This window comes from Vigna unguiculata, chromosome 7, assembly GCF_004118075.2.
Source record: "Vigna unguiculata cultivar IT97K-499-35 chromosome 7, ASM411807v1, whole genome shotgun sequence".
NCBI lineage: Eukaryota > Viridiplantae > Streptophyta > Magnoliopsida > Fabales > Fabaceae > Vigna > Vigna unguiculata.
The window spans coordinates 39514857-39540784 of NC_040285.1; the positions used below are offsets into that span (position 1 = coordinate 39514857).

The following is a 25928-nucleotide window of genomic DNA, read 5'->3' on the forward strand; positions in this document are numbered from 1 at the left end:
AGTGACATATACTAATTATGATGATCCAACCCATTTGTATAGATAAAGAATACATTTTACATTTAAATTTTAAAAAGTGAAAGAAAATGAAAACGAGTAAAAGGTTAAATATATTTTTTACTATAAAAATTGATACAAGTATCAGATTATCAGTTTTAGTTGCACTCGCTTAACTATAAATCAAACAATTTTTTGTTAGAGAGAGCCTAGGATGGAATTATCCGTCATAAAAGTGAATTTAAATTGCTTACGTATTTATGATAAAAATATAATTTCGAAATTAAATATATTTTCATTATATTCACATAATTACCGTCCACCTTTAAGTTGTTCACAGATTTTCTTATATTTAAAAGTATATAATGGATATTTTCTCTTTTCTAAAATAAAAGTGATATCTTATATAGTCTCTTGTATCCTGTTCGATGCAAAAAATTGAAAAGCGTTATATATATATTTTCACCATTGTTGATCATTGATAGAGAAGCACGAAGATAGTAGAGTGGGAGTTTAACTGGTTTACTGAACCAAATGTGTTTTTAAAGAAGTAAATGGAGTTGAATACATTTTAGTTGGATTCTATTCAAACTTCAAAAGCTTCGGTGCATTTGTCTGGTTCCATTTTTGTTGTATTTTATTCCAAATTCATGAAAAAAGCTTTTGGTGCATTTATCCCATTCCATTTTCCTTGTATCTATTCCAAATTCATGATTACAAATGTTTAACTTTTTTTTTCTTTAATAAAGAAAAAAACCTTCAAATAACTAATTTTTGAAATCAATTATATTATAATATTTATTTTATTCAAATAATAAATATTATTATTACAAATGTTTAATTTTTTCTTCTGCATTAACAAAGAAAAAATTAAAATAAATTATTTTTCAAATCAATTATATTGTAATATTTATTTTATTGAAAAAATAAATATTAATAATAATTTTTTTCATGATAAAAAAAATTAAAATTAATTACAACTTATCTAAATATCATTTTATATTACTTTTAACACTAAAGACAATTTGATAATCTTACTTTATTATCTACTAAATTTTATTTTTTATTAGTCACATAAGTCAAATCGTTCACAAACTTTCACAAATTTTACTCTCAAATTAACTCCACTATCACCTACAAATCCCTTAAAAAAGATAATATAAACTTCACCCTCAAATTCACTCTATCTCTCTCAAATTATTCCTCCCAAAAGAGAAGATTTGAGAGAAAGGGAATGAATGGATTTGAGTGGATTTAAGAATAAATTATGTGTTTTTTTTAAAGGATTTAGAGGTGGTTGTAAGTAGATTTAAAAGTGATTTTTGTGATAGTTTGTGAGATATTTGATTGATATAATAGATTAAAAAATATGTTTTAATAGAAGTATTGGTGATATTACCATTTTATCCTTTATGTAATAAGTAGTATAAATTTATATTTGTATGAGTAAATTTTTTTTGTTAATTTATTTTAACCAGTAAAATTGAAAAAAAAAATAACAAAGAAAAACAAGGTTCAACCATCAGGCCGCCACCAATAGGATACATGGTAACATAAAGTTTATGTACCTGAGATCAGATCTACACATGCAGGATTGAATCCCCTCCCTTTAAAGCATACAAATATGTTCCATGCTATGTGGGATCAGATCTCTCACTCTTATGCCCACACAGATATGTTCCATTAGAGGTGAGATCGGATCCAGCTTTTCAATCATAGAGGGTAAAATTGTATTTCATTAATGAATGAGCTCAAATGACCTCCCAATACGTGAGATCGAAAAATTGATAAATCTTGTTAATCGCTACATTCTCTTGTTCTTAATTCTTTTGAAATGAACATCGAAATTACTACGTAATCCGTCTTCACATCTCTGTTCAACCTCAAACGAACACAATATTAGTCTTTTAGGAAGAAGGATTAGAAGGAGAGGAAGAGATTGAAAGGATGAAAGGATAAAGTTAGTGTTGTTTGTTTTAAGGGATTCAGAAGTGATTTTGGAGTGGATTAGGGAATGAAGTTTGTGACTGAATTGACTGTTGTGACATATTAAAAAACTTTTAATAGATAAAAAAGTTAGATTACCAAAATGTCTTTATTGTCATAGATAATATAAAAATATATATAAATGATTTAGAATTATTTTTATAAATTTTATTGAATGATTGAAAATATAAAAGAATTATTTGTATAAAATGAATAACACAATATATTTTGTATGAAAATAAATTTAATATATAAGGTAGAAAATAATTTATTTACGTTGAGATTTTTTTTATAATAATTTTAAAAGTAATAAATTTTTATTATAATCATAATAAATTATTATTTGTGTTATTAATTTTTATTGTGTTGTTTTTCCATAATAAGAAGAATGAATATAAGTGAAAGGGTAATTTGGTAAATCCGACCGGCAACCCTCTAATCTCGCTGTAGGTAGTGAAATTGGATTTTTAGTGAATCTCCCTAATCATCTCTTCCCATCACTTTGTAACATTTTCAAAGGAATACCTACTCACTCACTAATCATTGTTTCCTAATCTTTGTGAATAATACATCTACCCAAAAGAACGCGGTGTTAATGATTTGTCACAAGGGTTTAGGATTTGAATCCATATACAGTGAGAAACCCAAATATATGTAGGTATAAAAAACAATTGATTGGCATTCTATTCTTACTTTATCCAAATTGTTCATCAAGAATTTCCTTTTTCTTCTTCTTTGCTTATTCTGGAATCTAATACTTTTCATTTTCAAAGATTTGAATTAAAAACGGTCCCGGCAAAGTTTTTCAACCTGCTTCTGCCAGTTTATCTTTTTCTTTACTTATTCTGGAATCTAATTACTTCACTTTCTTATGCATGCAAACTTTTGGGATACAGTTCTTGTGTTTTAAACACACTCTTATCCCACGATGATATTGGAATCGCAAGCTGATCTTCATTAAAAGTACCATCCTCCAAAATAACGGAGAATGTTGCATTCCAAGATAAGTAATGCTGCTAAAACATTACTTATTCCACTAATATCCTGTTACAACGAATAATAAACAAATCTATATCGATAACAACATCGTGTTTATCTCCCCTAATTCTAGATAAAAATAAAGCTATTCAGTATCTTCAAAATAAGTGCATTGCAAGCTCTGAGAATTTTGAAACGCGTGAGTTCATAAGATAGAAACAGGGAACTTTGACAGTGAAAGTATAAACAAGGTAGCGATTACTACTACTGATTTCACGAAATCTACTACATGCGTGTGCCTAGACATGCTTCATAGGTACAGACTAAGCTTGGTACATGTGAAACTAATCTAACTAAGAAAAACCAAAGCCATTTTCTTTACACATGCTATCCTAGCAGTTAATGCCTCGGGTATTCCACACAAAATGGGGCTTTGAATTGCATGAATTTGGTTCTGCTCAACTTGGAGTCGATTGCCAACTAGGTGGAAGCCGTTCAGAGGAGGTAGGCACGGCTCTGACGTTAACGTCCAGGGGCAGTAAGCGGTAATTAAGGTCGAGTTCCCTGAAAATCTTGATCAACTCTTCAAGCAAAAGGGATCTTCTGTTATGCCTTTCTGTCTGATCTTGGAAGTTCATTCTATGATTGGGCCAGATAGCCATTTTCACCATGTGTATGTCTAAATGATCCCTCACTACTACAGTAGGTGAAGGATACCAGTGCTCCTTCTTGTTGTCACAGAAACTGCATTGTGAACAGAAGTAGTTTCAAGCACTCAGATATCACATTTAGAACAAAAAAAAAATAAGACAAAGAAAACAAGACAGACATACCTGCTTATTCTGTGTTTTATAAGTGAAATCTTTTCAACTGGGGTGCATACATGTATGTAGAATTCGATAATATCTTGCATGTCAGGACTCCGGTAATAGTTGAATATAGCCTTGGTAGCAAGGACACTGTTAGGGATGATCACCTTATGATTATCATATTTCAGAAATATGGTTGTCAAGATGTTCATTTCTTCTACGATCATCTGAAATTATGGGGAGCAAGAATGGGGAGAAATTAGGATGTGTCTACACGAGAACACAATCTATAAAGTCGTGAACGGAAGAACATTACCTGAATCCCATCAATTTCACATCTATCTCCCACGTCAAATGGGTGCATGACAAATAGGAAAATAATTGCCTCAAATATGGTCTTGCAGGTGTTTCCAAATATAAATGTAACCAAGACAATCTGTGAACTCAAAAAGACAAGAAATTTGGTGGTGGCAAGTTCCAATATCAAGAGCCAAATAATCAGTACAACAATTCCAACTATAAAATTGAGCATTCGATGAAGTTTGTTCACTGCCGTTTTTGTGTCATTTAGTGTCAAAGCGAGCGCTCTCCTTTCCCTGAAGGCATTGACCTGGATGGTTAAATGCAGGATACTGCTGTAAATACTATAAAAGCAGAGGCATAAACAGTTGCATGAAATCATGAATTAAAAGCACAAAATGTTGCATATAACATTAATCCAAACCACTCAAGGATAAAAATATTGACTCTGAACTCTATGCAAAGATTATTCATAATAACAAAACTATCTTTCGAAGCATGCGAGAACATGCATCCACTAAAAACGAATTGCAGTAGGAAAATGACATCAGCTAGTTAAATTACATGCTGTCAATCTTGTGTGCATTGTGTCATCTGCGCAACTGACAGAGACAGATTCTAAGAAATGAATTGGATTCTACCACTACCCCCTTCCAACTGAGCTTTGGTAGTAAATACACTATTACATGCCAAGGTTTGTGACAAATAAATAATTTCATAGAACCATGTTGAAAACGTAAGAGAAAACATCAAGTAAAGCAATCGGACAACGAACAGAAAAAGAAGACATAACAGTAACTAACTACATGTTTTTGACGCCACATTAAATATATGTATCCAGTTCTTCTCTTCAAATTAAGCTGCCTATGTTATATGTTATGTGTTATGTTAGTTAATTCTCACCACCCAGTTCTTCAAGGCAGCTTTGCTTATTTTCCCAGAATCAGATGCTCCTTCGAAGAGATTCATGGTTTTTGCAGCTTCGTCTTCTTGCATAAATCGCATTAAGTCATCCGGGTATATAAACCTTCAAAAAACAGAAAGCAATGTGAAAACAGAGAAAAGGATTTCTATAAACTAGAAAAAGTTGTATGCAATGCAGCAAACAACAGATGAAGGTATAAGTAAGTAAGTAAGTAACCTGCAGCCACGCCTAGCAACATTATGAAATATTTTCTTAGCAGCAACTTTTGCCTCGTTTTCACTTCTGATCTGCGTGGCGTTCTCATCGTCATTGGCGCTATCAAGTATCTGTTCATCCAAGGTGCTAAGAGCCCCATGCCGGACCATGTTCATCAACCTTTTCATATTCCAGGCAGAGATATTGTTGGGATTGAGCTTATTGAGGTTATCAATGGTGATGACATTATCGTCAGCGCCCTTAGAAAGAGGCCGCGAAAACTTTCCGCTCTTAGCTCTGGGGCTCTTGGCCAGCACTCCACTCCTGTACCTCCCACTCTTCATGTTAGAAAAAGCAGTTGCCTTAAGATCAGGGGGTATGGTAACCCCAGCATTCTGCAGCTTCTGAACCTCATCGGCGAGCCTCTCTTCCTCTTCCTCGGCCTTCTTAATCTCCACCAATGGAGGCCCCGAGAGCGTCTCAATCACATACTGATTGAACAGTGACTCCTGAATCCTATCAAAGTACGTGCTCACATGGAAAGAAGATGCCAACACCTTCACCATGAGAGTCTTGAGCAACCACACCAAAGTCCCCACAAGGAAACACACCAACACCTTGTTAACATACTCCAGGAAATTACTGTTTGTCTCCCTCTGCACCCTCTGGTCAAACAACAAATGCCATGCAATGAGCACCAGTCCCAACCAAACGCAATTCTGAACCGCTTTCTTCACACCGTACACAAAATACAACACCCTCTTCCTCAAGAGGAAGTTCCTCTCGATGCAGTAGACGGCAATCCTAATAACCCAATCGGAAACCAATCTCCCACAGATCAAAACCAGAACCATAACCTCCCATTTCCACAATTTAAGCTGCCACAGATGCTTCTCCCTCAGAAAGGGAATGCAGAGGGTGGCTATCAGAAACCCAGTGATCAAAAACAAACTCACCCACTCCAGAAGAATCCAGAGGCTGAAATGAGTCTTCTTAAACTCGTCGGGAAAATCCTCTTCCAAAAACGGATCGTCGTCTTCCTCATCACCCTTTTTACCTAAAATCCCGGACTGGAGCTGACCCGATTTCACGACCCGACCCGATTTTCTCTCGGGTTCCTCTGGCGGGTCCAGCAACCTGGATCTCGTTTTGGCCTTCAACAACGCGGATTTTCTCTGCATGGAGAGGTTTCTCTCGAAGGAAGCGTTCGAGGTGCACCGAAGGACCTCGCCATCCTCAACAGGCGACGGCGAAGGGGAGCGGCGATGATCGTGCTGCGGCGGATGCGGAGGGCGTTGGAAGTCCGCCATCGTCGACGCTTCCTTGCTGTGCCTTCTTCTGAAGGTGTCGTTCTGCTGTTCGAGGAGATTCGTATTGGGAAGGGGTTCATCGAAGGAGACCTTCAGCTCCCTGGAATTGCGAAAGTTCACCGGAGACTCCTCCACCGGCGTCAACCTTCCTTCGACGCCGTCCTGCTGGAGCTCCTCCATTTCCAAATCCATGTCCAGCTGCATCTCACCGGAGGCCCGCTGCTTGTGGAGGAACCGCCCAATCAGCTGCGACGGCGGGTCCTCCGTCTGCCGGAAATCAAAACTCTGGTCAGTGGCGGCGGCGGCGGCGGAGGAGGAGGCTTCGCCCCTCCAGAAGTCGTAGCTCGAGTCGCGCCAAATCTTGTTGGCCTGGGATGGATTGGCGGCATCGTCGATTTTGACGACGTAGTCGCCGGCCGGCATTGCGTTGTGGCGGTTCCTTTCTTGCTCGAGGAGAATGGGTAGCTGCTCGTGGTCGGAATCGGGGTTTCCGGCGCCGGAAAACCTTTTTGACTGTTTGAAGGAACCATAAGATTTGAAGGACTTCCTGATAGATTGCATCAGGGTTCCAGGCAGAAATAAATGCTGCACTTTCTATTCAAATATCATAGCAAAAATTAAATCCACAATAATAAAAATAAAAATAAAAATTTATTTTAGTAAAGTGGAGGCGAGAAAGTGAAAGAAAAATCTCTAGCTTTGGTGACCAAGAAAAAAAAAAAATATATGAATGGTATTTTAGGCTTTTGAGAATAGAGAAAATTACAGATTGAATTTGAAATGGTCTTTTCTTGATGCTGTGTTGACGCGTGTAGTGCAGATTCACAACAACGACGATGTTGTTGAGACGATAATGTTGTTTTTAAAAGATTTCAGAGAGAGAGAGGTGTTATGGTTAGGTTAAGTAGTGTTCGTGTTGGTGTTTGGTGTGGGACGGTGGGAATGGAAAACGTTGATGTTGTTGGTGTCGTTGATGATCGATGATGTTTCTGGAACATCCGCGTTTCTGTTCTTCGATGTGGGGCCCCAACCCCATGCTTAAAGTGCTGATAGGTCAATAGGGTGTCATTTTTTTTTCTTCCGTGTTAAAAAAAAAAAAACTAATACAAAATTATTTTAAGCAAAAAACATTGCTATCTGTGCTGGAGTTGTGCTTCGATTTCAAATCAATTGTAACCTACCTTTGCATAACTTTTCAAAATTAGAAAGAAAAAAAAAAAGAGAGTCGTTTTGTTTGTCATAACCTTTTTTTGTTCCCTTTATCGGCCACGAAAGGTGCAAGATTTTTCATACCTTTCTGTCAAACAGTTTAAGTTTTATATTATACTATTAAATTGGTTTCAGTAAAATTTGACTCCAAACCAAACCACTGTTACTTTTGCACTGTTAGATTAATTATTGATTTGTAAGAATTTAACTGTAAGTGCCTAATTTCCTCTAAATTTCTGACATGATTTTAATATTAAGATTTTACGTTACACTATTGTTTTTATTATTTTTGTTGTGCTTATCTCTATGCAATCTTAATTATTGTATTTAATATAAATTCATATTAATCGTCTCATCTCATTTTCACCACAAAATAGTTGCAAATTAAGTACGAGGTCAAATTAAATTTGACATAAAATAGTCAATGTTAGTTTGAAGTTTGACAATTAAATAATTATTAATAGGTACTGCTTCCAAAACATCAGTTTTGTTTATGCTGTCATTAAAATGTGTAATTGCAAATAATACATTATCAGAAGTGATTAAGCATGCTCAAATATATTAAATTTAATTAAACTTATAATTGATATCATCATTTTTATATTTAAAAAAATTGAAAAAATTAAATATATTAGTTAAAATATTATAAATGTATATTAAAAAAATTTTAAAGACAATTTTTTTTTAAATTTTAGATAATAAATTTTTTATACAAACAAGAACTTTAGAATTTTTAAAGTCTCAACTCAAATTAATACTTTAATTATTATTTTTTTATAATTTTAGATGTTTAACACTATTTTTTTCTGATTTTGTTTTTGTTAATTTAAACTTTTTTATGTTTAATTATATTTATTTTTTAGCAACATAAGATATATTTATTTTATTATTTAATTATTTTTTAATTTGTATCGATGAATATTAAATAAAATACTAAACACACATAGCATTTATGGACATTTTTGTCCTTTAATTAAAATAAAATTACATCAATGGTTATTAGATCAAATTTTAGTTTGGATAATGATATTTTAACCCACTTTTTTTAATCCATCTTTTTTTGACCCACTTTTAATTTACTATCTCAATCACTATTAGATCATCACATCACATCATTAAAAAGAATAAAAAAAAATGATCTAATGGTGATTGAAGCAATAAGTTAAAAGTGGATAAAAAAAAATTGATTAAAATATTATTTTTCTTTTAATTAATATCACACTTAACTATGTACTTTTATAGGATTCCGTGAATACTAACTATTTCTAAAGATACTAGTTAATAAGACTCTTTAATTTATATCATATTTATATATTTTATAAAGATTTTATAAAGATTTTATTTTAAAAACTAATAAAGCATTCTTTCTAAAAATTTGTGCTTATTTATAAATATCGGTATAAATATCGGTAGATTTTAAAAATTCGCGAATACCTTTTAAAAATTCTGTTTTTTATTGAATTACCTAGTGATATTATAGATAATTTTTCTTCTGATTTTTTAGACTATAATCTTAAAACATGACTGCTAACACTGCTGGAGACAACTAGCATACACATTCATGGAGGAAGGACCATAACATAACATAACATAGTTTGTGTGGATTTTGTGTCTTCTTTTTCCCCACACATCACATGATGTTCTTTCTCATTACATCTCCAAACAACTGAGTCCACATCAAATGTAAACAAAATGAGTTTGGCTTAGCTTAGGTAGCAAAGCAAAAATGAGAATAAAAACAAAAGAAAACGGAGAAGCGAAGGCCGAAAAGGGTGAAAATAAAGACAAGTGAATGCCAGAAACATAGCTAAGATACGTGTTCGTTTGGCATGTGATGCCTGCAAATAAAATAATAACAACGTAATATTTAATTGTTGATGAAAAATACTTATACCTAAAAAACATGCATCCACGTATATTCATGTGACTTCAATGCTACACACTCATCACAATCCACAGGTGTTCAATGTTGCAGTCATGATCGCATCACAGGTCTGTTTTTTTTTTTTTTCTTTCTTTCTTTCTTTTCTACAGTTCACATTTTATACTGAAACAATTTTTTTCTTACAGAATAATGAAACAACTTTGTATGTTAATTTTAATATTTTTTATAAGTATTTTATTAGAAAGTATGACTTTAAGTTTTACATTAATAAAAATAAAAGAATATTATATTATATAAAAATAAATATTTATAAATTCATTGTCTTAAAATTTTTATTAAGAATGACGTCAATATCTTATATGGTTAGATTTAGGGTTTCAGTGTTATATCTCTCCCTTCAAACTCCTCCTAATAAACCTAACTGATTTTAGTATTAAAGTATAATTAGTTTAATCGATAATTATATTTCCTGAAAAATAAATAGTTATTTAAAGTAAAATATTTTGTAATAATAATATAATAATTAAAGTTAACTTTTTTCAAAAAAGAAAAAAACGTATTCTCTCGTTTATCAATGAGCTGTACTGTACAACAAAAGTTGAGCTGTATGCCTGTAATTTTGGCAGTGGAAGAACACTGTATAATATTCTTTTCTTTCAGTCAATAACTAATTTTGACTGATGTTCAATTTTAGTTCACCAAACCTACCATTCAATTCTTTCACATATCATAATTCATTTTAATTTCATTATGATGATAAAGAAATATTTTTTTAATGATCAGTAATACATGAATAACTAGTATTGTTTATTTAATTATCTATTAAAATTGATTTTATTCAAATATTCTCATATGTTATTATTGAACTATTCATTTTCATTTTCTTTTCTATACTATACATTGTTGTGGACCCAAAAGAACACTACGTGTCCACCTGGGGAAGAGGACAACTAGCGTCAACATCAGTGCAGTGAATATAGACAAAACCAAAAACACAAAATTAAAAAACAATTCCAAAATATTTGTTTGGTTCAGTACTGTTGATGCAGACCAGTATCGAATTGTTTAATTTTTCATATTTGTTAAAAAATATTTATATTTATATTCGAGAGACTATTGTGCATTAAGTATATCATTTTTCTATAGAGATTCAAATTACTATAATTTATTATATTGTGTGAGATTATCTTTTTTGTTCTCGGACCCAAAAAAGCATTCGACGAACTTCACAATTTTGTACAAAAAGACAACTTTTGATCATTTGTGTTTATTGTTTAAAAATTAATACAACCCTCACATTGTACTTTAAATATAATGTTGGTTTTAGGTACCAGGTTTTAAAATCATCTAAATTGCTTCATTCTCATTAAATGTTTGTAATAACATCTTCTTCTTTTTTTCGAATTGTTTTAAGGGATTAATAACTTTGAAATTTTGTAACCAGGTTTGAAGTATCAAGACCTGATATTTGTCTACATAAAAAGAAATATAGAATAAGATAATGTAATAACGAAATCAGTTAGCCACTAGCACAGTAAGCTTTTTAATTTTCTATTTTAAAAGAAAGATTAAATTAAAATAATTTAATTATAATTTCTAAAAAAATTGAACTATTTGGGTTAAACTTGTTAGATCGCAAAATAACTTGGGTTGAGCCCAATATGTTGGCTATAACATATGAATATTGAAGTATATATTTTGAATAATGAAGGTCTATAACTAAAATTTAGATTTTTTATTTTAAGTTATTTGATTTTTTTTCGATTTTAACTTGGTTATTCATTGATAAAAGGTTAGAAACCAAAAATTTGCTACGATGTGTCAGCCCACTCCGTTCTGTTTTTAGCAAGTCAAACACAGAATGATCTAAAACAGGTGGACTGGTCCAAAACATGCGTTTTCCCACCTTTATTAATAATCTGTATTAATATTTATATTCCAAAAATTTAAAATATATTTCACCTTCTATTGTGTTTATACTATTTTTTATATTTTTAATCTAAATAACCTTATTTTAATTTTTTTCACTCATCTTCTATTACATTGTTCCAGACAAAACATCTTGTGTTTTATTTATTTTTAATAAACGTTAATGCAATTTTTTCTATTTTTTTCTCTTGTTTCTTATTTCTTTAAATATAGATAATTTGTCGGTGCTACTTTAATCCCTGATCATCCAAATAATTTAGACAACTTGGCAAAACAAATTATATCTCTAATTTAGTTGGCAATATTTTTAAAAATGTATATTTCTAGCTATTTGCGGAACTAATGATATTTAATCGTTATTGTTTTCAGACTTAATTAACCATTATGTTCACTTTTACAATTTTAATTTCAAAGACATTGATTTTCTACGATACTTAATTGTTGAAATAATTATAAATTTCCAAATATTAGGTAAACCACGAGAATAAGTTGTATATTTTTTTACAATTTATTAATACAATTTTAAAAGCTAAAAATTAAAATAATTACATTTATAATCGAATGTCATTATTTGTCTCTCCATCTTAATTTTCAAAGCAGTAAGAAATAATCATTATAGATAAAGTCGACAGATTCTAACTTTTGAGATGAATTAGCAAATGTTTTATCTATCTACACTTGTTTCCACTCCTTCACATGTCTATATTGTCATTATTCACAATACTTTAACGCGTTTTCTCTCTTTACAGATCCAACAAATTCGGTGCTGTGTGAAAGGAAACAAATTTGTGTTAATCTGGCTTTATTATATAATTGGATTGAATAAACTTTAATTATTATTATTATTATTATTATTATTATACATTGCCCCTCCAGAACCTACAACTAATTTCGATTCTTAAGCATTAATGTAAATTATGAATGCTTTAAGCTTTAAGCAAACCTGCAAGCTCTTGTTTCATTTCACTTATGTGGCAAATGCAGGTACACTTTAATTGCCTCTTTTCATGCAGTAAGTAATTCAATATCTCTCGCGCATCATCCTCTTCTTCAACTACGTCTTCAAAATACATTCCCTTTTCACCGAGCTCAGCCATAGCTGCAACATAGTTTACTAACTACATTATCTCACACCTCTCCAGAGGTTTACTACAATAATCCGTTCAATCAGTTCGATTAGCGAACAAACGGCTTCATAAACATGTCTCATATGCAATAATTGAAGAATCAACTGATGAAGATTTAAAAAATGTAAAAAAATAATACTTTACATAATTTTTTTGATGGGATAAAGACGGTTGATGTTACGATTTTAATTTGATATATACCATCAACAGCTTTTATTTACAGATATAAATAAATATCGTGTCATAAAACTGGAAGAAATGTGCAATTAATCATATTATAAAAATGCTGAAATCGTGACAAATCTATCATGAAAGCAATTAGATAATGTGAAGATAACTGTACATGAGAATTTAAAAATAAATGGGAAATGGCCCTTGTGATTGATCCTACCTATGACCATGTTAAGAACATCATCCATATTCAAATAATTTTTTAGTGATGTCCTCTTCTCAGAACTGACAGAAGTCCTCCAGATTTTTCCTTGTGCCGCTCTTCTCCATCTCCAACCTGCTCCACAAATAAACAAAATGTTATCTATGTCATCATCAAATTTATGCGATACTCTAATATATATATATATATATATATATATATATATATATATATATATATATATATAAAACAATGTTTATTCCCCTCTTCCTCATGAGACTAAATAATAACAACATGCTCTCACCAAGATTAACAACTTCTCCACTACTAATGCCATCTCAGCATTAGCCCCTTCTTCCTTTTACGCTCTCATATACCCTCCACGCCTAAGGTGTCTCATGCCCTCACGGACCAAGGGCTCTTTCGGCCCACAAACTTCTTAAGCTCCAACAACAGATGGAATGGCTTTCCGACAACTTTACTATGATTCGTTTACTCGAAATAAAGTGACTAGTTAATTTTAATATTTTATATTCTATTTTAAACAGACTTTGCTAAAAGTTTTTTTTTCTTAAAAAAAAATATTAGTACGTCTTTAAAGGCATTATTTACCACAGAATCTCTCTTAAAAACTCCCTTCAATTACTTTATTACCATCTCTCTTCTCCCTTTGACAGGACTAAAACCCACACTATCTATACTTTTCAAAAAAGTGCTGCACCCATTAACTTTTGTAAAAAGACACTATCTATACTTTTTATAACGTTTGAAATGTGTAGAGTGGCGTCAACGTGGAAAATTGTGTGTTTGCCCTTCATAAAAAATGAACATCCCGTCGTTCTGCTAGCACAACTGCCCGCTGCAATCCTCCTTTTCTTCAGAACCTCCTCACAAACTTTTCCATCCACTACAATTTGTCTTCCTCTGTTTCTTCCAGCCTCGACTTTTTGCACTTGCACAACTCCCCGGTGTTTCTAGCAGGTACATGAGAAGAACAAGAAACAACCCACTCGTTCTTGGGTCTCTCCTTTATCTCACTCAAGGTCCGACCACAAAGTCCTTTGTCCTCCTCAAGTTCAATCCTCCACTCTCCTGTTAGCACCACCAATCCCTCCAACAATCGCCATCATTGCCACCCTTCTGATGATTATTCCCACTATCAATGGTGATCATATCAAAACACCAACGAAACAATGATGAGGAAAATGAAGAGGCAAACAATTTTCTGACCAAAAACATGGAGCAGCAATGTTTCCATGTTTCTTGCATTTCTGTTAGCATAATTACTGTTGTGTAGTTAACACAGGAACCAAAATGACTGTTGGGTTTAAGAATGAGGGACAACCTGAGGACCAGTTTCTATCTATTAGGAACCAAAGTCAAAATGATCGAACACCCCAACTTTCCACCCTGATCATACGAAATAATTTGCACCTTAAAAAATGACTCATTAACATTAAGAAATATTTTTATACCTCCTTCGCTAACTGCTGCAGGATGTCGATAATTTCAGAGAAATCGGGTCTCAGTGTTGGATCTTGCTGCCAGGATCTCTCAAGAAGTTCAACAAATTTTGGATGAGTGTTCTTGGGGATGGTGGGTCGCAAACCCTGAAATTTATTTACAGTTATAGTAACAAAGAATCACTACCTACTCAACACACATATTTCCATTTAATCATGTAAACCGCTATCTTAAATTTCCAGATGCGACAAGACATTAATCGGTAGCTTATCCTAAAACTCAAGTTTAAGAGAAAAAAGATTACCTTTTGAACCACTCCTATAGCTGCCTGTAGGGGGGTTAAATATTCGTATGGAAGCTGGCAAAAAAACCCAATAATTTACTTGAGGAAAACAAATACTTTAAGAATCTTAAGGTGTTGCAAATAAGAAATACCTTTCCAGTGAGCAACTCCCATAAAACAATTCCAAAACTAAATACATCAGCCTTGTGATCATACGGCTTGTGTTCTATAACCTTCAATACAGAGAAATCATGATAAGAAAATATACTCATAGTTATATCTCCCATCTAATTTAGGCACCAGAAAATATTTAAGAAAGGAAAACTACTAAACAGCAAATTTTAGTGACCTAGTACTGACATTCAGAGCTTGAGATTCATGAAACCTTCAAATTTGTTATAAATTTCCACAACGACGGGTACGCAAAAAATTCATCAATATAAGATGAACACTATTTAACATTTATTTAGGTCGAAAAAACAAGTTAAAAAAGTAAAGACACGTCACACTGTAACAGATAAACACACCATGGGTGTTAAAAGGCTGATCAATATAATGAAACTATTTGAATAACTTGATGATGGTAACATTAGAAGATCAGGTACCTCGGGAGCCATCCATCTATATGTTCCAGTTTCTGCTGTCATAACGCCAGACTGAGCTTTAACTCTAGCAACACCAAAATCAGCAACCTTTACAACCTGTAATGGAACAAATGCAATACTTTCAGTTCAGTATGCCCCGTTTATTCACCCATATTTGTGGTATATACCGTGCGTGTGTCTGTGTGTGTGGGTGGGGTGGGGCGTGGGCGCATAGCAGAAGAAGCATTGCATATAAATAAAGGAAACATCATACACAATTTTCGTCCATCAAAAGGTTGGCAGCCTTCAGGTCTCTATGGATTATGTTATGTTGGTGCAAGTAGTTCATCCCTTTAGAAATATCAATTGCGACTTTAAGTAGGGTAGGAAATTTAAAAAAGCCCTTCTGCTTATGTAGGTAGTCATACACACTTCCACCTGACATAAATTCTGAAAATTGAAAAGGATACAACCATTACGAGAAAGTAATTCATTCCACTTCAACCATTTTTAAGACCACATATATTTCATTACTCTTCAACAAAAAGTAATTCATTGAATTTCACCTGTCACTATGCATAAACGTGGGGGCTTGGTACATGCTCCTATGAATTGTACAACATTCTTGTGTCGAACCTTTCTGCAAGTTCCATTAGCGAGTTAAATATGGTAGATGCATAATATTTTCTTAAACAATGAGATAAAACTATAACTAATTTGCTTTTTGTATTCTTTTACCGTACCAAAAGACCAAAAAAAATTCAATTGCCTATAAGCCAACTAAATTAAAACTTTGCATATACTAGTATCAAGTTAGATAGGAAAGTAACTGTTAAAGTGCATCTGTAAACTGTTTGTGACTAAAATGTGCATTACCATAACTAATTTCAAGAAAGTCCACATTCAGGAGATACTTAAAGTCAATCTAATATCATTCATTAGTCAATTCCCTTTGTTTACATTAACTACGACTATTTTATACAGAATATATGAGGAGAAAATTTACAACCCTACAAAAAATCAGGTTCAGATTGTCGTATAGAAATGAAGATCGCAGGCAGAAATTCCACAAGGAAGTTGACACTAAATGTGAAAGGATTTGGGCCCTCTGAGTTGATAAATTGGTGACAACTGCTATGAAGCTCAACTTCACATCTAAAGACGGGGGATGTTGAATCCCAATCAACAATGGGAAAAACTAGTATACTCCAAAGGAGCACATAACATTGTTCCAAATATCATTATGTGAAGGACAATAGAATTGTTATGATCACAGATCTTGATAAATAAGTAGCGAAAATTCATAATTAGTAATATCAAGATTATATATTTATTATTAGGACCATTATTATTTATTCTAGTTTCAGAACTTTATTATTAAAGGATATGAAATCTCCTCTATTTATAGTATTGATTTCATTTTCTTAGTATAAATAAAACGCCCATATTTTCACAAGAATAAAAGGTTTCAACTCAATGCGCTTTATTTCTTAGTTAACAAGAATCATAGCATGTACAGTTTTGTATTTCTTACTCCCTCTTAGTACTAGTCAATATAACACAGTAGCGTAGAGGACCAGAGCTGCACTGCTACTGGAGTCAAATAGCTGAACAGTTTTTAATAAGATCCATTGGGCCCCCAATAACTGCTTTAGGAAGCACAACCATGGTTGTTTGGCTAAAATATTCCGCAAAATATTACCTCTGTTTTGACATCTATTCCTTCTCACCATACCCAGTTCACATTCTGTAAATTTATGTCTAACTTGGTATGTTCCTTTTCTATTAATTTCACCATCAAATTTCACTTGTTAATATCACTACTACGTTCATTGATCCTTGACTGACGATGATTGTGATGTGTGTACTTATTATTTATCAAGAATTTCTTTAATTGTGCGTATTAATTCGTTTTTAATATTTTATGTGGAGTGTATATACTATTTAGTGTTATAGTAACGTTTAAAATAGAGGTCATCCATTCCCACCATAGTGCAAGCCCGTACATGATCTCTACCAGAGATTGATAACTATGCACTCTACCAAAATTGAAAGTTTTAGTCACAAATTCACCTTAATTCCTACTATAAAGTTGTACAATCTTGATGAGCAGACTTTTGACATGGTCAACAGTTAAATAATTTTCGAAATCAAATTCTGAAATCCAGTCTCACAGGTAGATATACTTCAGATGCTCACAACACAAATTTATTAAAACAAACCTCATGATATAGACTTCTTGGGCAAACTCTTTCTGCAGTTCTGAGTTTACATGCTCAGGCTTGAGAACTTTGATCGCTACTTCCTGGCTACAGTATACACCTTTAAATCTGATTGAATTAAAAATAACCAGATAATTAAAAAGTGAATTGATATATGCAATCAGTGAGAACATCTGACAGGAAGTAATAAAAGAAATGCATATTTCTCAGCAGCTATGTACTCACAGTTCACCATATGACCCAGATGCAATTTGAGTTCCATATTTCAAATGTTTAGGATTTATTTCCCAAACATCTGTCCCATCATTTGGTATTGTCAAATGATCCAGTTCGCTTTTCATCTTTGCTTGATCAGGCTCATCAACAGAAGATACAGATTGCGGACTGGACCTCACCTGTCTCTGAGAGCATTGTTCAAATTAGAGTGCACTTATCGAATATCGGTCAAATTGACTCTAACTGACATTTAGAAACACAGTATAGGGTCCAATTTACCTCAATCTTCTTCAAGACTTCTCTTTCCAAAGCTGCTTTAAGCTTTTCTGTTTCCTGTTTAAATGCCAAATAGTCAAGCCGTGCTTGATAAGCTGAACCTCTAACAATAATAAACATTAAAAAAGAGAATGGAAGTGATGGAAAAAAAAAGTAACATAACAAGGTATTCCATAATGCTTGAGAAGTAAAAAATAAAGCCTTCCAGAGAAAATAATCAGTTAGGCTTTGTGGTTATGAACTGGTGCTTGTGAACTCAAATACAGTTGCTACAACATAGTTCATATGAATTAGAACTATGTTTTTAAAAATAGATATGGTGTTAAATGACATCAAACTTTGAAATAACCTTCTCCCTTTTCTTAACAATATGTATCCATCAAAACAAACTTATAGCAAATGATTATCAGCATACCTCATAGGGCCATCCTTCAACAACAAATACATCTAATGAGTAACCATCAGTTGTGGAAAAGGCGTGTGCTTCTTGGATGTTAAGTCCAATCTCAGCAAGCAAAGCAGTTAACTGCACAAGGAGCAAGACATTTCAGTTACCACGTGGGATTCAAAGTTAGTCCAATTCGAGATTATCTAAGTGGGGTGATTGATTGTTTCTAAGCTATCTTAAATGCCTGTTCGATTCGAGTCAAATGCTAAGCAATGCTAATTTATCCAGTTACCAATTTAAGAATAAGGTAGTACTAATTATTATATTTTTATTATAAATATGACAAATCTATTACTAAAGATTGGGTATTTAGCAGCAACTACAAATTAGGGATTCAATTTGTTCTTACATATTTGGACTCAACTTGAATGGCATCAACATTTTGAGACTTGACCCTTTTCGTCCTTCATGGTTCTTGATGCAACCTTGTTGTCCACCCTCCAAATATTTGACTATTATTGCCCATGGGTTTTGAATGCAAGTGTAATCTCTTGAAAGTTTAAGTCCATTTAAGAAGTGAACTAAACAAGTTGACTGATGTCACAACGGACCGCGGCGAATGTATGCTTAAATGGATGGGCCAGCCCGTGTACCCAACATTACCTGCACCTAAATTTCCCATTTCCACGTTTCTATAGATATAAGGGTTCAGACCACTCAAATACTTCCAAGGAATTGACTTTGCCCAATTCTCCTCTACTATTTCCATTACCCAACAAAACTATATAACACATATTTTGACTAAGACTGATATACTTGATTGTCATCCTAATAATACTCCTACGGATTCAATCCCGTGCTTCTTTTAGGTTATGGGGAACTGTTGAAAAATCCAAGATACCGGTGTCTTGTGTGGGAACTCAACTCTCTTACTACCAGAGCGAACATCATATTTGTAGCTACAGTGGTAAGTCAATTTTTTAGTGCCCCTATGATAGCCATTAGGATCTTCATAAGTATGTTTTAATACATTAAAATTTACCCGGATGGGACTGTGCTTAGTCAGGAAAAGGACAATACCAAAATCATTTGTTACTATTACACTAACTTGGTAGGATTATCAGCAAATAAGGGATCCACTTCAGCTATTATGTTCTTATTGGAGTAAATATGACATCACGGAGAAGTAAGAAGCATAACATAGTTGCTAGATCCAATGCCAAGCTGAATATTTTGTTGTGGCAGCGACTACATGCCAGATTACACTGTTTAAGCAACTTTTCCGACATCTAAAATTTGAAGATATCCAATAAACGACACGTATCTATGGCAAAAATGTTGCCGTTCAAATGGCACCAAATTTAGTCTTCCAAGAAGAGACTAGACATGTACAAATAGATCGCCACTTTGTAAGAGAGAATGTGCTTTTAGGGGAAATAAAAAAATAACTTTGACGACTCTAATAACTAATTGGTTAGAGCATGTTGAATCCCTTAAAAACTATTGTTTTGATGACATTGGTAACAAGCTTGATTCATATGACATATGTTCCAACTTGAGAGAGATAGTTAGATAAGAAAATTTAATATTGGTTAAAGTATTGAAATATTTATTAGCAGAAATCAAATATGTAGTTACTACAATTGGGGATTTAATTTATTCTTATGCATTTATGAATGATTCATTGTTATACTGTAATACATCATTCTATTGTTCCATAATACAACATCAAATATATTTTCTACATATGGTTATCAGAAAGATATCAAATACCTGGCTAAGAAGCTTTGGCTTGTCATCTGTTGAGATGGTGATTTCATGCATGGGTCTGCATTTTTAGAACACAAATGCTTAATAATTCAAAGTAAACATCAAAATTATATTAGAACATTTGACAAAAAACTGCATAAACCATTTAATTGTTATAAAGGCACCACACATCCTACAAGTTCAGATAGGCATATGTCTTTTACAGGATTAACCAAAGGAAATACAAATAATATTATCATCACACCTCGACCTCAAGAAAGCCAAAAAATCATAACAATATTAAAAAGCATATACATATGAAAGCTACAAGTATCACAGACCAGCTGGGTTACATGTTCATATCCACAGCCATATAAATAGAAAAGCATATGTAATTTAGACTCTACGTCATCATTCAAAGAAATTTTCCATGCCTAGTTTCTAAATTATTGAGTGCAGCTTGCAGCAGAAGTTTCACCGTGAATATTGAAAATTGGCATGTACAGATTGTTCCTCCTCTATGTCTTCAGAACTATTTGCTTCAAGAGCCAATGCTTCAAGATTAGGAGAAGAACCAAAAGCAGGAGGTGGATGTATACTAGAACGTTGAAAAAAAGAAGAAAAATTAGAATTGAAGAATGCAAGCATCAACCCTGGTTAACTAAATCAGTATTGCTTTATGCAGACCCGTTTCCGTCCTTTGTGATAATGGCACCCAATAAGTAACTAGAAATTCGTGAAATATATAAGAAGTGAGAAAATAATACCTCTGTCTGCTCGAGTACTTTGAAGAACTTTGACCAGATTCTATCCCAGGATCATCCAATTCAGAAGCGTCTGCTGAGTTTCCATCAGATATGGGATGAACCTGCACGAAGATTCCAATACCAAAATAATATGACCAACACGGACTGAGGTAAAGGACATGAATCACAACACCCAAAAAATTAAAATTAAAATTCAAAACAACTTCAATCCAGCAGGAAAGAACTTAATCATTACAAAATATAGGCATGATAAATGAATTTTGACTGCAAGGGACAAATCAACCAAACAAATCAAGGTTGATTTGCTGATAAAAAATATTCCTCGACATTCTAATCATACAATAACCTAATAGATTTTTACAATATTAATCATGTTGGTATGCAGAGAGTGGCTCAAATGAAACATCCACAATGCTACATGAAGACAAACAAGTTCAAATTCACGAGGTACTTTAATTCTTCGATGAATAATGTAATTAGAAAAATCAAGCAATGTTGAGTTTAGAGTCCTCGACCATCATAGATCATACAACTGTAAATTGTGCCACGAACCATATGCACAAATTAGAAGCAAATGCTATTTCAGGTACTGACCACAATTTCACAATTAAACTAACATTTGTAATCATCCTTTTTTTCTTAAAGGTTCCCCTACTCATCACTACGCGCAATCAAACCAGCTTCAGACCACATATTTTAGTAGAGACGCAAATTAACCTTTCTTAATCTTAGATACATTTAAATTATTCCAGGATGATTCGGTGGAGATCCTGAAAGAACTATGGAGTAATCCTATAAAATCAAAACAATTTCCTTTGATTCTAGTTCAGCAAGAGACTGAATTGTGTTAAGTATGTTGCATTGCTGGCAGTGCGTGTATTTGTTTGCCGTTGTATTTGACCAAAATGGCTCCCTCCTGACTCCAGACAGATAGAAGACTTTTTTAATGACTCGGAAATGTTTCACAAAAAATAAAATCGTTCACATGCAGGAAGTCCAACAACACCTACAGACTGCAGACGCATTTAGTAATGTATTAGCATATAGATAATAACATGCAAGCCTAATTGCAACATGAACATTTCATATAGTTATCCTCTGCAGGAACAAAAAGATCCACTCGGAAATGACAATTAAGAAGTCGACAAGGCACAGCCAACAACAATGCTGCACCACGTGAAAGCACTAAAAAGCGAAAACTGAAAAAAATGAGCTAACAGCATGAAGAATACAGCAGTGTCGCCCATAATGAGTACGGATCATGTCACCTGAACTAATCTAACTTCAATTGAAGGCCTATTAGCAGGATCATGCGCCAACTGCAATAATCTCTTGTGCATAAGAACATCAGCCGCCCTTTCCACATTCACATCCAGCGCGTACCTGCATTACAGAATAACCTCAAATCTATCTCCAACGACAAAAATCGCAGACCTAATCCAACACATGACACCAAACAAAACACAATCACAACAAACATTCACTAAAATCGAGTGTCTCCCGTGCGTACGGATTCAGGACAAGCAGGGAAGGTTAATTCTACTACGCAAGTTCACGCTTCAAACAAAATCAATCCACCGCCAAAACCTCACGTAAACAGACTCATAAAAAAGTAAATAAAATAAAACTCCAACAAAACGACGAAGAAAAGAAAACGAGATTTATACATAGAGATAAAAATGAAACACGTATGGGAATGGTAGAAGAATAATTAACGTAGTTTGCAGCGAGTATTTTTAGAAGAGAAGAGAGAATGCAAGGAGAGGACCGTGTGGGAAGGCGATTGAAGTGAGCCCAAAGCTGATCGTTGAAGCCAGGTTGCATAGCCTCTTCGTGGCCGGAATCTTTCAAGCGGCGAAGAATCTCATTGTAGACTTCGACCTTGTGGCGCTGCTGACGAGTTTGCGCCGGCGAGGAGGTGGACGACGTCGTATGGTGCTGCACTCCGCTGCCGCAGCTGTCGTTGCCCTCCGTCACCATCATGGCCATGGAACGACGTAAAGGGCGATGCGATTGGGTGTTTCACATGAAACAACGCGCACACAGTGGTGCTTTTATTGCGAGGGATAGACTATGCGGACCTCACCTGGGTTTGTTATAATCCACTACACACGTATGCGGAATATGGATTATGGATTATGGATTATGCAAATTGGAACGGATACGCAGAATTTCAAAATAATCCATAGTAAAAATTAAGTGTTCATTCTTTTTGTTATTGTTATCGTAATTAATTCTAATTATTATAATTGATTATAATTAATTATAATAGTAAAACAAATAAGAATAATAATAATAATTCAAGTACCTTTCTCTTTCTTCTTTTTCCCATCTCCAACCTACCAATATTATCTATTTTTGTTTTTTTTGTATGGATAAACATGTTACATGTGTATTGTTAGCTTGTACTTACAATTAATGGGTCTTCCCCTTTCGTTTTTTTCTATTCCCTTAAAATCTTCTGTTATTGTGTGATTGTGATGTGTAAGTGTAAGATGCATGTGTGTTTAAGTTGTATGTGGCCGTGATGGTGGAATGGTGAACAGCTTCCAGGATAGGGAATCAGAGCTTTTTTTTTCGCACACCAACCACATATACATGAGTTCTTTTAACTTCATAAAAAAGTACTTTTTTAACTTATCAATATAAATTATATAAAAATATATACGCTTAATAAAAATCTTATACCATGATTTTAGTATTTTCACTTAATTATAATATATTACCATATTTGAAAAATGATATATTGTGTAAAAAAAAAAAAGTAGCGTATACATGTTTTGGAGCAGTCGCTCTGGAGGCTGAAACCGCGATTTCAATTTGAATTTGATGAGCACCACCTGTTTGTGTTTGTGTTCGTGTTCTCAACGAATGTTCTCCAACTCCACGCATTGTTATCAGAAGTTAAAAACGGAAATATAACCTGATAAAATATTGGTTGGAACACTACAAAGTGAGAGAGAATGAAGTGGCGCATTGTGGGTGCTTACTCATTTGGATAAGCATAAGCCCCTCTTGAGAAAACTCAATACTACCCTTCTCCACAAATTATACTTCACCAAAAGCTAGATTAGATCTCGATATATACACCATTTTAATATATTGAACTATTGTAAATATGATGACAAATGTGAACATGATTAGATCTTTAGATTCAAACTCATTACCCATGATGGGACACTGCAAAATATGGGAGGGTGGTGCTGCATGAAGATTAAAAAACTTAGAGCAAAATTTGTGTTGTGTATGTATGTGCCATTAAAAAACCTGAGTATATAGTTGGATTTGTTTTCCTTGTTGGTAGGGACCAAATTTGGCAAATGCCTATAATGTGGTGTGCATATATATTTTTTTCTTCCTTTTTTAGTGGTGATAACTATGATTTGAATGAGGATTTTTAAATGTATTATATAATTTTATTTTGATCACATATGCGTGTGTTGTCACACCCTCTTCAATGTAATTCGTAAGCATCACATACGTGGATGGTGTGTGTAACATAAAATAATAACACCACTTCGATTTTTTACATTCATGACAGAGACACAACAAGTAATTTGAATATGAAACTGTGTTGTTGGTCATATAAAATGAAGAAACAACTACACGAAACATTCTTTTCACTATCTTTCACTGGCATGAGGAGAAAAAAAAAGACGATGAATTTGGGCATTTTCGGAAACTGTTTGAGGATCGTTCTTGTTCCTAAAATGGAAGGAACAAGTTGACCCTTGATTAGCGAGGATTACGCCAATCAACTTAAAGAAAATTATCTTATTGATTATAAACGTTAAAAAAATGGTGGGTCTCACGTTCTTAGGTTATAGTAATGTGGAAGTTTGGAAGTTGAAATTAATTAGGGTAACGAGAATTAGTCACGTGGGATGAGGAAACCCGAAGTCACAGATGCTGCGAAAACACGAGGTTTACCCACGCCACTCACACCGGCACACATGATATTCACATTCAAGGAACCATCATTTGCCAGCGTGGAAAATAATTATTCTAGGACTAAGAAAGTGTTTTCACATGCAAGAATATCCCTGAATTATACCATAGTACGATTCAGAAACTCAATTTTTTTATTTGTATTACAACCATTAAATGATTTGTTTTGACATATCTACTATTTTTTTTTATTAGTTTCGGATTCAAACTCTTTGCAATTAAAAAATCATATTTGTTTCGTAATCTTCCATCAAATATTGTCTTAAGATAAATGATATAGTCAAATTTCCATTCATAACTGTCTCGTTTTTTTCTAAGTTTGAAAGTGTTATGATTAAAAAGATTTTAAACCTTAGGAAATGAGCTTGAAAACCTTAAATTAAAACATTTAGGATGTGTTTTTTTTTATTTTATTTACATCTGTCTTTTTCTATAATCAAATACTCTTTTGAACTAATGATTTGTAAGCTAAAATTAGTATTTATATTTATAATTATGTGTCTTGTATCATTAATTTCTTATTTGATCATTATTTGATCATACTTACTCGTATTATAATGTGTTATATTATTCAATAAATTTATTCTAAAATTTGTATTTATTCTATATTTGCATAGCATAAATATAATTTTAATTTATTTATTACTATTTGTATCCTAATGTTCCTAATTAGTATAGTATGACAAGATTTTTACAAAAGTAGGTCAAAATTTCATCTATCATTACACAACCACAAAGTATAGAAGCTATAAAACTCACTTCTAATGTTAGACAAATTATAAAATATCGAGATCGAGAATATCATATTCTCCGCATATATTAAATTATAATCCGTGTCAAAAATATAAATTATTTTAATGTTTTCTATATCATAAAAAAACACTCTTGTGAAATAAATTAATAGTGCTGAGAGTATATTTTTTATATAGTTATTATTATTGAGCTCTATGATATGAGTCGTGGTCCAAATGTATACGAATTAATGCACAATTTTACGGTAGTATTTTT

At 33.1% G+C, this 25928-nt stretch overlaps 2 protein-coding genes across 7 annotated transcripts; both read right to left on the bottom strand.

The window, feature by feature from the left end:
• Window positions 1-3114: 3114 nt before the first annotated feature.
• Window positions 3115-7492, bottom strand: LOC114191897 (mechanosensitive ion channel protein 6-like). 2 transcript variants are annotated; one of them, XM_028081344.1, is made up of 6 exons: window positions 7267-7491; window positions 5212-7094; window positions 4974-5097; window positions 4087-4380; window positions 3795-3997; window positions 3115-3705 (listed from the first exon to the last, which is right to left on the bottom strand). In XM_028081344.1, exons 2-6 carry the CDS (start codon window positions 7059-7061, stop codon window positions 3420-3422), a joined length of 2757 nt encoding a protein of 918 aa, XP_027937145.1. In that variant the 5' UTR covers window positions 7062-7094; window positions 7267-7491; the 3' UTR covers window positions 3115-3419. The 2 variants fall into 2 exon arrangements, with proteins under 2 accessions (XP_027937145.1, XP_027937146.1); XM_028081345.1 differs by having other exon boundaries at window positions 3420-3705; window positions 5212-7085; window positions 7267-7492.
• Window positions 7493-12455: 4963 nt separating this feature from the next.
• On the bottom strand, window positions 12456-23098 carry LOC114192135 (serine/threonine-protein kinase STY46-like). Of its 5 annotated transcripts, none has more exons than XM_028081747.1 (17): window positions 22741-23097; window positions 22241-22355; window positions 20973-21073; window positions 20684-20803; window positions 20230-20284; window positions 18484-18594; window positions 18072-18125; window positions 17802-17977; window positions 17577-17684; window positions 15921-15994; window positions 15629-15804; window positions 15376-15471; window positions 14923-15003; window positions 14792-14845; window positions 14499-14633; window positions 13042-13158; window positions 12456-12622 (listed from the first exon to the last, which is right to left on the bottom strand). In XM_028081747.1, the coding sequence occupies exons 1-16, from the start codon at window positions 22959-22961 to the stop codon at window positions 13084-13086; spliced, it is 1752 nt and encodes a 583-aa protein (XP_027937548.1). In that variant the 5' UTR covers window positions 22962-23097; the 3' UTR covers window positions 12456-12622; window positions 13042-13083. The 5 variants fall into 5 exon arrangements, with proteins under 5 accessions (XP_027937548.1, XP_027937549.1, XP_027937550.1 ...); XM_028081748.1 differs by having other exon boundaries at window positions 12456-12672; XM_028081749.1 differs by lacking the exon at window positions 12456-12622 and having other exon boundaries at window positions 12912-13158; window positions 17802-17971; window positions 22741-23098.
• Window positions 23099-25928: the final 2830 nt, after the last annotated feature.

Bases quoted from the DNA above. Each gene is read 5' to 3' on its own strand.
- LOC114191897 (XM_028081344.1), bottom strand. From the start codon at position 7,061: ATGCAATCTATCAGGAAGTCCTTCAAATCTTATGGTTCCTTCAAACAG. The intron at 5,098-5,211 runs GTTACTTACTTA...TGTTTTTTGAAG, and splicing joins GTTGCTAGGCGTGGCTGCAG to GTTTATATACCCGGATGACT. The intron at 3,998-4,086 runs GTAATGTTCTTC...CCATAATTTCAG, and splicing joins GTGAAATTGATGGGATTCAG to ATGATCGTAGAAGAAATGAA.
- LOC114192135 (XM_028081747.1), bottom strand. From the start codon at position 22,961: ATGGCCATGATGGTGACGGAGGGCAACGACAGCTGCGGCAGCGGAGTG. The intron at 18,126-18,483 runs GTATGCTGATAA...GCATTTAAACAG, and splicing joins TTGAAGGATGGCCCTATGAG to GAAACAGAAAAGCTTAAAGC. The intron at 14,634-14,791 runs GTAATCTTTTTT...AATAAATTTCAG, and splicing joins CTATAGGAGTGGTTCAAAAG to GGTTTGCGACCCACCATCCC.